The sequence below is a fragment of the Ailuropoda melanoleuca genome, chromosome 13 (genome assembly GCF_002007445.2).
Source record: "Ailuropoda melanoleuca isolate Jingjing chromosome 13, ASM200744v2, whole genome shotgun sequence".
In the NCBI taxonomy this organism is placed as follows: Eukaryota; Metazoa; Chordata; class Mammalia; order Carnivora; family Ursidae; genus Ailuropoda; species Ailuropoda melanoleuca.
In genome coordinates, this window is record NC_048230.1 from 84,875,839 (window position 1) to 84,889,038 (window position 13,200).

The following is a 13,200-nucleotide window of genomic DNA, read 5'->3' on the forward strand; positions in this document are numbered from 1 at the left end:
ACTAATGGTAACATACTAATTATACCTCTCTGCATTTCTTTTTTACTTAGTAATGTATCTTGGATAGCTTTCCATATGCACATGTAAATACCGTCATTGCTCTTTTTACAGAAATACAATATTTCATTGTATAAATGCACAATTATTTTACTAGTCCTTACTTATGGACATTTAGGTTGTTCTCAATCTTTGCCTATTAGATACAGTGTTACAGTGAATGACCTGTGTAAATGCCATTTTGCATATGAGTAAGCATATTATCAGGGATACATTCCTAGAAATAGAACTATTAGATCAAGAGGAGTCTACATGGGGCGCCTGGGTGGCACAGCAGTTAAGCATCTGCCTTCGGCTCAGGGCGTGATCCCGGCCTTATGGGATCGAGCCCCACATCAGGCTCCTCTGCTATGAGCCTGCTTCTTCCTCTCCCACTCCCCCTGCTTGCGTTCCCTCTCTTGCTGGCTGTCGCTGTCTCTGTCAAATAAATAAATAAAATCTGTAAAAAAAAAAAAAAGGGGGAGTCTACATTTATAATTTTGATAGGTACTTAAAACACTGTCTCTGGGGATGGGACCAATTTGCACTTTATTTGTATAAGCATGTTTGAGAAACTTGAACCATGACTAGTGCTCAGTTATCTGGACAAGAATGAATTAGACTACTTAGAATCTATAGAGCAATTCTAGGGGCGCCTGTGTGGCACAGCGGTTAAGCGTCTGCCTTTGGCTCAGGGCGTGATCCTGGTGTTGTGGGATCGAGCCCCACATCAGGCTCCTCCGCTATGAGCGTGCTTCTTCCTCTCCCACTCCCCCTGCTTGTGTTCCCTCTCTCGCTGGCTGTTTCTCTCTCAAATGAATAAATAAAATCTTAAAAAAAAATCTATAGAGCAATTCTTAATAGGCAAACAGGAGAGGAATTGCATTCAGGAACAGCAAAGAATCTTAGTGGCCATCTTATTCAACTCCTTTTTTGGCTTGGAAAGGGAAACCCAAAGAGGAGAGTGACTTGTCCAAAGTCACACAGCTGATTAGTGACAGATCTGGGACTTCTGACTTTTCATCAGACCTGAGGACTTAAAGTGTGGTATACTTTCCACATCAGAGCAGAGATGATGACTGTCATTTCTGCCTGTGTGTATAAGGTGTCTTGGATGTTGCTGCTGGTGGTGGTAATGGTGATCGAGCCTCTGTGTGTGCCAGAAATCAAATTAGACATTTCTGTTTACATTATCTTATTTATACCAAAGGATCCACAAATTCATGTGCAAGTGAAAGCATTATCTATGGATTGAATGCATATATCTCACATACATGTATCCACTATTAAGATGCTATTGTGTTCAATAAAATGTAAATTAGTGCAAAGCATCATTGATGTTGTAATAGCTGTTTGTCTTGAACTTGTTCTCAATCAATGGATTTTGAAACTACTATTGTCAAAGGGTAGTCTATGATATTTTTGATATTAAGAAAGGAGCCTTAATACTCGCAAAGCTTGCAAGCCACTTGTTTTAGGTCTCTTGTAACTGCCCACGCATCGTTTTGTACTCCATTTGTCTCTGATAACAAAGGTAAATGTTAATGTTGCCAGACATCCCAGAATAACCCACAGAGATCATCCAAGCAGCTGATTTGTTTTATGGATAAGGAAACCAAGGCAGGGACTAGTGAAAGGATGGCTTCATCTGGGACACTTGGCAAGTCAGGGCTGGAGCTGGAATTGGAAGGCAGACCTCCTGACTGAGTTTTGTACCAGGAAAAGAGGAACTCGTCAGTGTGGACGAGTCACTCCTAAGTGCTGTGAACGATTAAAATAATGAAGGGAATTTACTTTTGGGCCTCACATTGATTCACCTTCAGCTTTGTGGATCCAGGAGGTCACCGTGTTGGTCGATAATAGCACTTGATCTTGGATGTTGTAAGTTTAATATAGAGCATAAAATATAAAGATCAATATTTTGACGTTGAAGAGAAAGCTCGTTGATTGGCTGTTTGTCCTCAGACTTTTAAATTAAATGGAGAACTGAAGAAATTCCATTCACGTTATGTGGGCAATGATGTCTACAGGGAAAAGCAAAGAAAAGGGATTTTTTAAATGTCATTATTTTCTCCTTTTATGGTCTTTCTCTCTCTCTCTCTTTCCCCTTCCCATTAATGCCCCTAACCCCTGTTTTTACTTGGCTCAGGTAGAAACATCTTTATGACCCCAGATAAGAGGCACTTATTGTTGACCTTCTCCATCCATAATATAAAGAATCCAAGATCATGTACCTTGTTGCATCTTTATGTATTAAGTATTTGATGTACAGAGGCAGTTGGGAAGAAGGGGAAAAAACAAAACAAAACCCATGGATTTGTCCTTCAACAATGGCAGTGAGGGTGCCAGAGTTGTCCTGGCATAATATTTCCGAAAGGCAAATTTGTGGAAATTTAGTCCCTTGAAGTACTCTGTAAAACGTCGTTTTCAGTAGTCAAATGTATTCCATTCTATATCCCCTCTTGTTGAGACTCATAATCCATTGTTGCTTATGAAATGTCCTGAAAGTTCTACACTAAGGTAGCTGTTTTGACCTAATTTCACCCAGTGATTCTCAAATGTAATTGACCTTTAACCCTACATCCTACTGTACCCATTTTGGGGAAATGCTGTTCTCTAGAATCCTGGGTTGTTACTCTACGGCTTGTCTCCCTTTGGATTCATTGGGGGATTTAGAATATCATAGCTGGGCAGAGACAGTCACAAAGGGGGAAAATGAAGTAAGCTAAGTACAACCTTCCTTTCCACATATTCTAGCATTTGCTTCAAAATGGAAGCTAATGTGAAATATTCATACAAAAATTCACTACATCTGATAGAGGACTTGTATTGCTTCAATAAATACAGCACTTATGTGTTACTCTATTATAAAAAAAATAGTATCACTGCATACTGTTTTTTTGCTTTGTTTTGTTTTTGCTAAATATAACCTAGTCTCCCTTTGTCCTCTCCTATGTTATTGTGGTTCTCACTTTAAAGCCAGGTTTACCTGTACGAGAACATCTCCATGAAGTCACTGGTGACATTTCTGCCTATTTGTTCACAAGATATCATCTTTAATATTATCTGGCAAGGGTTTTAATACTGTTTCAGAGTTAAAAGTTGAAATCAACATTTTGGGGATTTTCTCAAACATCAAATAATACCCTCAGTATTTAACAGGCAAAAGCAAAGATTTTACCCATAGTGACTTATTTTCTGCTATTTAAATTTCCTGTGCAATTTAAGACTGCTCCTTGGTCTCACTTTTGTGATGTGTTCTTATCTTGTCATTGTTGTTGAAATGAAGTGGTACTGATTAGCCAAAGCAAATAATTTCATTTCATTATAATATCCCAATAATATTAAACCAGATTTGTCTTTCTGATCAAATGTGGTTAGTTGTTGTTACTTACATCAGTGAGATGGGCAAATAAGCCAGATTAACAGATAAGACTTCTGGAAAGCAGATGTTATAAGGCATTCAAGTAATTTGGATTATAATTCTTGTTCTTTCTCATGATCCTTATTGACTTTAAAACTAGAACAGTTCTATTTCATTATGTTCCTAAACACAAACGTTTATGTGTGTGTAGGTATTAAAAAAATACAACAATGACTGGTTTTATGTGCAAAAAAATCTAATTCCTTGTATTAAATATAGAGGCTGAAAGTATAGATTGCTTTTTGAAAGTTTTAATATAGCAAACAATAGAAGCTAGGTAATTAATAGGGACTATTATGCCTAGCATACCTCATATATGTGAAGATTGGTAGGTTGCACTTTAAAATTGGTAGAGATGTTTTAAAGTTATTCCTTTTAGGGTTATTACTGATTGTTACAAATTATCTTGGCACATTTTCAGAAATTTATCCTTTTTTATTGTGTACAATGCCTGAAACTATTGTCTTATTTATAAGCAAAGTGATATGAAACATTGGTGCTTCTTTTCCATGTCAATTCAGAGCGCTCATTTTGCAGACAGTTATTTCTCAGTTTATTTCCCACTAAGGATTTGTCTTTTGCCAGGGTGCCAGTTATTCACCTCTTGTATTATAATCTGTCTCACTTGGATCTGACTGATAACAATGAACTAATTTACTGGTAGGGGATGCCCTTTCACAATTATCACCTTCCTGGGCAACTGCCTACTTTAAGAGGCTGTGCTATATAAAATCTTTTACCAGAGAAGCATTTGCATCATCAATAATTCTTAGCTTGCTCATCTCCAGGCTCCAACACAAATACCTGCAATAAATAAAGCACCAATTACGTGAAAAGTGAAAAATACCTTGCTTATGCTATTTCTCCTTCCTTTTGCATGTGCAGATGTCATCCATACTGTAGGACCAATAGCCAGAGGCCATATTAACGGTTCCCACAAGGATGACCTTGCAAATTGCTATAAATCATCTCTGAAGCTGATGAAAGAAAATAACATCCGATCAGTTGTAAGTAGTTTTATGTTTCTTATTTCTCATTCTTTTCAGCCTTTGTATTTGGGAAAACAGTCTCATCCAAAATGAGGGTAGGTAATTGGGAAAACTAAGGTCGAGATTCTCAGTAACTGCTGTGCTTCTGGTGATCATGACTCCACCCTTTTGTACGCCCTAAAGATTTGCTTAATTGTGATGTTCTGGAATTTAAAACAGGAATTGTACAACCGGAGCCATCCCACCTCCTTTCTTCCATCCATAGCGCCATTAGATTTCAGAGAAAGTGTGCATATGCGCATTTTAACGTAAAAGTTGCTGCCTTTTTAATCTGTTTGGGTCTTCTTAAACTAAGTCTGCAGCTGGGTATGCCACATGCCTTCTAAGTTTTATCAGTTTAGACAGAGAGAGTTCAAAAAATGTGGATCTAATCTATTTCCTTGCCAGTAGGCTGGGATGAAAGGAGTCTCTTTGAGCTGGATTTGCGAGTGTTTATTCACCTGCTTTTCTTTTGCAACATGTCCTACGTTTATTACATCTCAATTACACCAGGAAAATAAAAGTATGAGAAAAATGAGAGTGTAAATACCCAAAAGTAAGTTAATTTAGGCAGAATCCTTGGGATCTTTTCATGTAGATTATAACCTTGGTGAAATTGTGGGGCAGGAAGATAGTTAAACCCTTGACTTCTTAGCAGGCTGAATGGATCAGCATTGCTTAGGAGGTCACAAAAGTGAAGGCTTTATTATTTGCATGAAGGAGCACTGAGAGTCAGACACATTTAGATAACCCTGGTTAGTTGCTGGACTTTTCATGCATGATTATAATTTTGAAATGCCTTTTTCCATGTACATTGGTGAGTTTGCTTAAAATAATAACACTCGGGGCGCCTGGGTGGCTCAGCGGTTAAAGCGTCTGCCTTCGGCTCAGGGCGTGATCCCGGCGTTATGGGATCGGGCCCCACGTCAGGCTCCTCTGCTGTGAGCCTGCTTCTTTCTCTCCCACTCCCCCTGTTTGTGTTCCCTCTCTCGCTGGCTGTCTCTATCTCTGTCGAATAAATAAAAAATCTTAAAAAAAAAAATTAAAAAAAAAATAAAATAATAACACTCTTTTTGCAGGCTAATTATACAATCTTTTAAACCTTTGCTTAATTATTAACAGAGCTGAATGTTTCATTTTACTCTTTGATTTAAATTTTTTTCTTTAAAAATGAATCAGTAAGGCCCCTCTGTCTTAGAGGAGAAAGCTGAAGTTCAAAGAGAATGGAGCAAAGCAAACTATTAAACCAGTGGGCTGATTTTGTTCTTTACAGCAAAATAAGGAAAATCAAAACAGGTGTGCACATTTAGGAATAATTAACATTTTGTCAATATGGCCTATGGATTAAAAAGGCAAGGGGCTGAAGTATTTGGAAAACTGGATATATATAGAAGTTTCTAGCTTGGGAATACAGACCTTGAGACCTGAAGAGAATTAGCTAATAAATTCACTGGCATCTCTAATGACTCCTTTTCTAAAGCCAGGAAAAAAGTAAGAAGATGCTACCTGCTAGAAATAGTGTAAAAACAGCACCCATTCTTTTAATAGAAAAAAAGAAGTCTCTAGCGATGATGATCTTAAAACAATCATATCTGATATTATACTGCTTGCTACCATTAGGTAAGGAGTGGGAGAATTATGGACTAAGCTTAATTGACTTTTATCAGATGACCTGCAGATGGACTAAAGCAATGCTCTAATCATCCTGGGATTGCAATTAGGTCTATCTAAATATCTTGGATGATGATTTTGAGGGGTTAATTATACCTTACTTGGTGCTAAGTTAGCAGGTGTTGCTAAACTGAAGTCATTTCAATATTAATAAATAAAAATGGAGGCAGAAAATATTTACAAAACATGAAGCAAAATGTTCAGCTAAATTAATCAGCATGTTATGGCATGGTTGGATGGAGTTTCTATCAAATGTCTTGTCTCTTATTCACACGCAAAAAATCTATTTTCCTTCCTTCCTTCCTTCCTTCCTTTTTCCCTTCCTTCTTCTCTCCTTACCACCTTCCCTCCCTCACTTTCTCTTTCCTTCCTTCCTTCCTTCCTTCTTTCCTTTCTTGAAGAAGGAAAGGGGCTTTCTATTTCATATGGAATATCACGTTCTTGACCAATGTTAAAAAAAATATATTGGTAAAAATTTATAGCACTGGTATCATCAAATCCTCATTATATGGGGAAAATGGAAAATTCTTAAGAACCGATTACAATTGGATATATGTTTTAATGTACAGGCTTGTACTTTGTATACTTATTACAATAGATGGGGAGAGATGGTTAATATACAAAGCCTGGCTATTAAGATGGAAAATAAACTTAACTTGAGCTCATTTATATACACGTCACAGAAAATTTCTCATAAACCCTTTTACCAGAGCTGCTTAGTGTCTGCTTTACCAGTTGTCACTGTATGACCATGGATAAGCTGTGTCAATATTTTGTAGCCTCAGTTTCCACGTACAAAGAATCAGTAAATTATTAGTGCTCTCAGATCTATCTAACTCAAGAGGCTGTTATGGGGACCAGTCGAGATAATGGTTGTAAGGTAGCTGGAAAAATGTAATTCTCTGTGCAAGTATTTGGCAAGATTAATTCAAGTATAAGTTGTTTTCACATTTTAGGATTTGGCAAATTTAGGAGATTGAGATCATTCTTGCTTTGACATCTATTCTGAAAACCAGACCTCTAGACTATTATGTCATCTCTTGCTGTTGTTAAGCCAGAAATAAGTTATTATCAAGTATTCGCATACTACATTTGTAAAGAAAAAACTTAGTTTTTTCCTCCTCCTGTGTAGGGAAAAACCTTGTTCTTCCCGATTGTGCATTTATTTCCTGTGAGTCTCCTTTACTGTTCACACAAAACACTTCACTTCTGGTCACCACATTGTGGAGGTTTCTCCCCGTACCTAGCAATTCTCTGGGTGTCCTACAATTTCATACAATTCTGACACTATGTACTGGGAGATAGTGTCAGATCCCCTAGGTTAAGTGCTCAGTCCCATAATGTTACAACCTATTCCCCAAACCCCCCACACCTAAACCCCTCAGATGCCAGTAGCAAGCTTGGGTTATCACCTATGTTTCTGAACCAACCAGCTATTAGATCTAAGGTCCCAGTGACCTCTCCTTGGATTCAAATGATTTGCTAGAGAGGCTCACGGAACTCAGGGATACACTTACATTTACCCGTTTATTAAAGGATATGATAAAGGGTATAAATGAACATCCAGATGAAGAGGTACATAGGGCAAGGTCTGGGAGGATCCTGACCACAGGAGCTTCTGTCCCTACGGAGTTGGGGGCTTTACCCTTCCAGTGTGGTTGTGTTTGCCAACCTGGAAGCTCTCTGAACCCTGTACTATTGGAATTTTATGGGGGCTTCTTCCTCCCATAGACACAATTAATCATTAACTCCCATTTCTAGCCCCTCTCCCCTCTCTGGGGGATGAGGGGCAAGGCTGAAAATTTCAAGCTTCTAATCATTGCTTGGTCTTTCTAGTGAACAGCGCCCCTCTAGGAACCATCCAGGAGCCCACCAAGAGTTGCCTCATTAGAACGAAAGATACCCCTAGTGTTCTTATAGCTTAGAAATTTACAAGGGTTTTAGGAGACCTATATCAGGGATGGAGTCAAAGACACGTATTATATTAGAACAAAAGATGCTTCTATGGTTCTTATTACTTGGGAAATTACAAGAGTTTTAGAAGCATTGTGTCAAGAACTGGGGACAGAGACCAATATATATTTTCTATTATCTCATAATATTATATTTATTTAGGCAATTAGAACCACTATTACTGTTGTTTATAACTCTTAATATCATCTTATTTGTAATCACTAATAATATCATTGTTAATATTACCAACTCATATTTGTATTGACAGTACAAAGCATACCACAGACTTTTATTGCTCAGTAGATGCATTGAATTGAATTAAATTATACTAGTCTTGTCACCACACTTAACTGTCTTAAATTTATAGTCTAATCTTTAACTTTCCAAAAAATACTCTTATATCGTTTCTCCCACGATGTGTCATGTTACAACAAAGCTACAAAAATGAGTAAGAATTAACTAGTTAAGGTGGGATAGTAGATATATAACAAAGTAACCATAAAGCAATATGGCAAATGCCATAATGGTCTGAACCAGCGAGGCTGTGCTACAAAACCAACCTCAAAATCTCAGCGGCCTACATTCAGAGACCGTGGCTCATGGACATTCCGTGACCTCACATTTGTGCTTTGTCGAACTGACAGCCTACTCAGCCATAGAACAGAGACCTTGCAAACTCATGCACGAACTTTTTACTGTCTCAGCTTAGAAGTGACACACATCATTTCTGCTCCCGTTTCATTGGTTAGAACTATTCCCATAGCCCTGTCTACCTTGCAGGGGGCCAGGGAAATACTTCTGAGTAAATGAAATATTTGCTAGGCACCACTTTTCTGCCAAAGCTAAAGCAAAGGCTTTGGGATCACAGCAGAGGGATCAGAGATTTCTGCTTTCTTCTGATTTCTCCAAAGAATTTCTTTAAAATTTGTCTAGCGATAAAACAGGTAGTATAGTCATTTGTTTATTTAACAAGTATTAATAAAAACTTACCATGTACGAAGATTTTTCTATGGGAGGGGAATGGGCAGAGAGAGGGGGAGAGAAAGAATCTTAAGGAGACTCCATGCCCTGCGAGGAGTGTGACACAGGGTTCGATCTCACAACCCTGAGATTAGGACCTGATGAAATCAAGTCGGACTTGATTTCTGAGCCACCGAGGTGCCCCCGTACCAAGACATTTTTAAGCATCTCCTAAGACCCAGAAGGTATAATAGTTGTCTTCAAATATATAATTTGCCTCAATCTTCTGCCCATCCAGACAAATAAATAGACAAGGCCATCCTATCCATTGTAATATTTGAGAGCATTCTCTAGTTCTCATCACTTTTAAATATCTTCCCACAGATGTCTGAAATTCCATAATTAATGAGTAATTTATGATGGCCAGGCATTGTCCTTTCTCTGCAATTTTCCCTTAAAATGCAAATACTCATGAGATCTGTAGATAATTAATTTCCTAATAACCTAACATGAAGAAATTTATCAAATTACTTTTCATTTTGGCAGGATAAATTAGAGGATGATAAAAGTGCTTGGCACCTCAGCCTGAGAGAGGAGGGGAATTGGAAGGGGGTCTGGAGGAAGTTTGGGAGAAACAGAAAAAACACAGTGGGATACAAATAAATTTCACTTACCTCCCAGTTTTGCTAAAAGGAGATACCTTTCAAATAGAGAAGAGGGAAAAGTGCTTCTTAGGCATGACTATCTAGAAATAAGGTAGTTATTTGGTTTTTGGATGTGTTGTAGACAAAATTTTTCACTATGAAGAAAATAACATTCCTTTATTAATTTAAGAGAGGTTTCCTTACATTTCTCTCCTCTGTCAATTCTTCTTGGTGGCTTCTTTTCAGTATATATCTTCATGTTTGTTTTAGGTTGTAAAAGGATAAAAGTAATCAATAAATCTAATGGTTCATTTTACAGTGGCACATCTCCCCTACGAATTATGAACTTGTACAGCTTTATTAATACAATAAATGAATTGTACAATAAATGAATGTTTAAATTTATGATTTCAATTATGGTTCTTCTTCCAAAATTACCATAAAGGGTTTCAAATGAAAAATCCGACCAATCTTTCATGCTTCCTAGACCTCATTTGTGCATGTACCTTATTTCTTCCAACCTACTTCAAATATAACTCACTTATTTTCCTCCAACCATGAATTCCCCTTGGGCAAAAATTCAAATATATGCAGATTTACTTGTATATACATTGTCTGCAATCTTGAGAGTGTTGATTCCAGGATAGGCAAAAAAAAAAAAAAATGTAGGCACCATGGAGGGGATAATTAGAAAAAGAATGAACTAGAAATAGGAACAAGGAAAAAGAAAGTTGAAAGAAAAGTCAGAGAGGGTATAGATTTTCTTAGGAAAACCATGGGAAAGAAAAAGGTAGGTGTCAAAGAATGGACTCAAGTCTTAGAAACACAGTATTCTAACACATGTGACTTGAGAAATGAATAGTCATGCTGGTGAAATCAAACATCTGTATTATTGGAATTCTGGGACAATGCTATGTCCTGAGAAAATTAAATGGGTATATTGTGGGACTGGAAGAGGACTTCACATATGCAGAATATCCTTTTGAGTGTATATTACCTAAAACATACAAAGGGAATTATTTATATTGGTGAATATCTTGATTAAATTTCAGAAGTGAGTGTAGGGTTGAAGGCAGTGAGGAAAGAGTCCTATTTCACAGGGACCATTATTTTTTTTTTAAGATTTTATTTATTTGACAGAGAGTGAGAGGGGCAGCCAGCAAGAGAAGGAATACAAGCAGGGGGAGTGGGAGAGGAAGAAGCAGGCTCCCAGCGGAGGAGCCTGATGTGGGACTCGAACCCAGGACTCTGGGATCACACCCTGGGCCGAAGGCAGATGCTTAACGACTGAGCCACCCAGGCACCCCATCACAGGGACCATTATTAATAATACTGATGTCGAGGCACTATAATAGCTTAGATATTATCTTATATATCATACTGTCTTTGTTGTTTTTCAATAAGCATAGAAATATTTTATAAGGATTTTTGTAAGTTTGTCTTGCCCTCTATTTCTTTTTTGCAATACGATCTTAAATTTCCTCAATGGCAAATTCTTCTACCATCAGTTTTACTTTTAGAAACTTAATCCAAGCCATTCAAAAAGGATCACAATGATTTCTGCCCTCAGCATCAGTTAAAAGGCATAGATTCATATCTGTCAATGATATTGGGTATTCAGGAAAACCCCTTTTAACTGACAAAATATAGTGTACCCAGTTGGACGTTCTCTGAGGGATAACATGTAGAAAGAAAATACATGTTAATATAAAAATGATCATAATATGAATATAAACCAGATTTTATTTAGGCTAAAAGTGATTTTCCCATGAAGTGTAACTAAAAATTGATCTATGAATTTGGTAGTTTTATGTGATTGTGGACAACTAAAACTTGGGTGTTTGTTTTCATAGTGTATACCACTATGATTTCTACTTGAGTACCATGCTAGATGATGTATAAAGTGTAAAAAAAGGGGCGCCTGGGTGGCACAGCGGTTAAGCGTCTGCCTTCGGCTCAGGGCGTGATCCCGGCGTTCTGGGATCGAGCCCCACATCAGGCTCTTCGGCTGTGAGCCTGCTTCTTCTTCTCCCACTCCCCCTGCTTGTGTTTCCTCTCTCGCTGGCTGTCTCTATCTCTGTAGAATAAATAAATAAAATCTTAAAAAAAAAAAAAGTGTAAAAAAAAATTTAAATCTTTGCTGGTAAGAAGCACCCAATACCAATAGAGATCCCTCAAAACTAGATGGTTTTCCTTCCATGTGTCATAGATTTTGAGAAATAATGACTTCCATTGGAAAAGACAACAGACCTGCGACCTCAGTGCTTCTTCTAAGCATTGCGATAATAAACAAATTTGGAATTCTGTATTTAATTGCTTCACTGCAGTGTAGGTTTTCATTTTAAGGCGTAGTCAAGTAAACCTTATTTTCTTATACAAGTTTCCTTCTGAGAGGGTTGCCATGGCAATGAGTTCTCAGCCTGAAATTCTTAAATGCTGGTTTTATTTCATTATCTGAGTCTCCATTACAGGCCACATCAATCAATGCAGTCCCTTCTTCAAGAAGACTTCTGCAGCCTTAAAAAGATGACCCTTTAATTTGTTACCTCTGATCCCCTGCCTAATTTGGTGCCACCATTTCCCAGCCAGCTCTTCATCTCAAAACACCCTCTTCCGCGGAGCCATGGGCGTGATCTTCTTTCCTCTTCTCTTTTTAGGCAACATCTAGTCTTGGTTCTCAGCTATCTCATTTACAAAGGATAATGCTAAGTCCTTGTGTCTTTCCTAGCTGGGGTTCTAACAGCTGTGCAACTAATGATGCTATTAATAATAAGAGAACAAAAGCATTTTTACATTTGCACTTCGCTTTATAGTTTACAACAGTGTGTTCTATACATCATCTCATTTGTTACTCAAATTGTCCAGCTAGCTCCCTGTGTTTCTTTGATTTAGCTAAAGAGGGGAGAAAAAGGCTAAATCAGGACTTTTCTTTCCTCTTTTTTTTCCCTATGCTTACCTTTTATAAGATATCCTAATTGGGCATAAGGGTACAAAATCTCGAATCGTACTCTCATCAGGTCATTATTACTGGCAATAACAACTGACCAAGGGTGGAAAGCAGAGATGAGAAGGAGAGAGAGCATGCAATGATGACAAATCCATAACCCATGCCTGGAAAACTTATAACTATACACCTACACCCTATCTTTTCATGTACTGCACAATTCATGCCCTCTGGTTGGAGAGATGACTGGAATTAGAGAGATAGGCCATTTAGCCAGGAAACAGAGTAATAAAAATAGCTAATATTTTTGAACGGTCACTTGGTGCCAGGCATTGTGTTTTACTCACTTAGTCTCTGAACAATCTAAATAGAGTGTGGTTCCTTCCACTTTACAGATGAGGAATATGAGCCAGAAGGACCATAAGTAAATTGCTTAAGGTCTTGTACTCAGCAGGAAGTTTGCTTGTCTCTCTGCCTCCTTCTCTGCCTCATTCCCCTGCTTATGCATGCATTTTCTCTCTCTCTTTCTCAAATTAATTA

General features: G+C 37.8%; 1 protein-coding gene across 2 annotated transcripts in view; it reads left to right on the plus strand.

The window, feature by feature from the left end:
* MACROD2 (mono-ADP ribosylhydrolase 2) overlaps positions 1–13,200 on the plus strand; it is a 1,910,609-nt gene that overhangs the window by 1,140,893 nt on the left and 756,516 nt on the right. For both annotated transcript variants that reach the window (XM_034641514.1, XM_034641515.1), the window contains exon 6: positions 4,346–4,467. In XM_034641514.1, the coding sequence (XP_034497405.1) occupies positions 4,346–4,467 (122 nt within the window). The remainder of the gene's footprint in view (positions 1–4,345; positions 4,468–13,200) is intronic.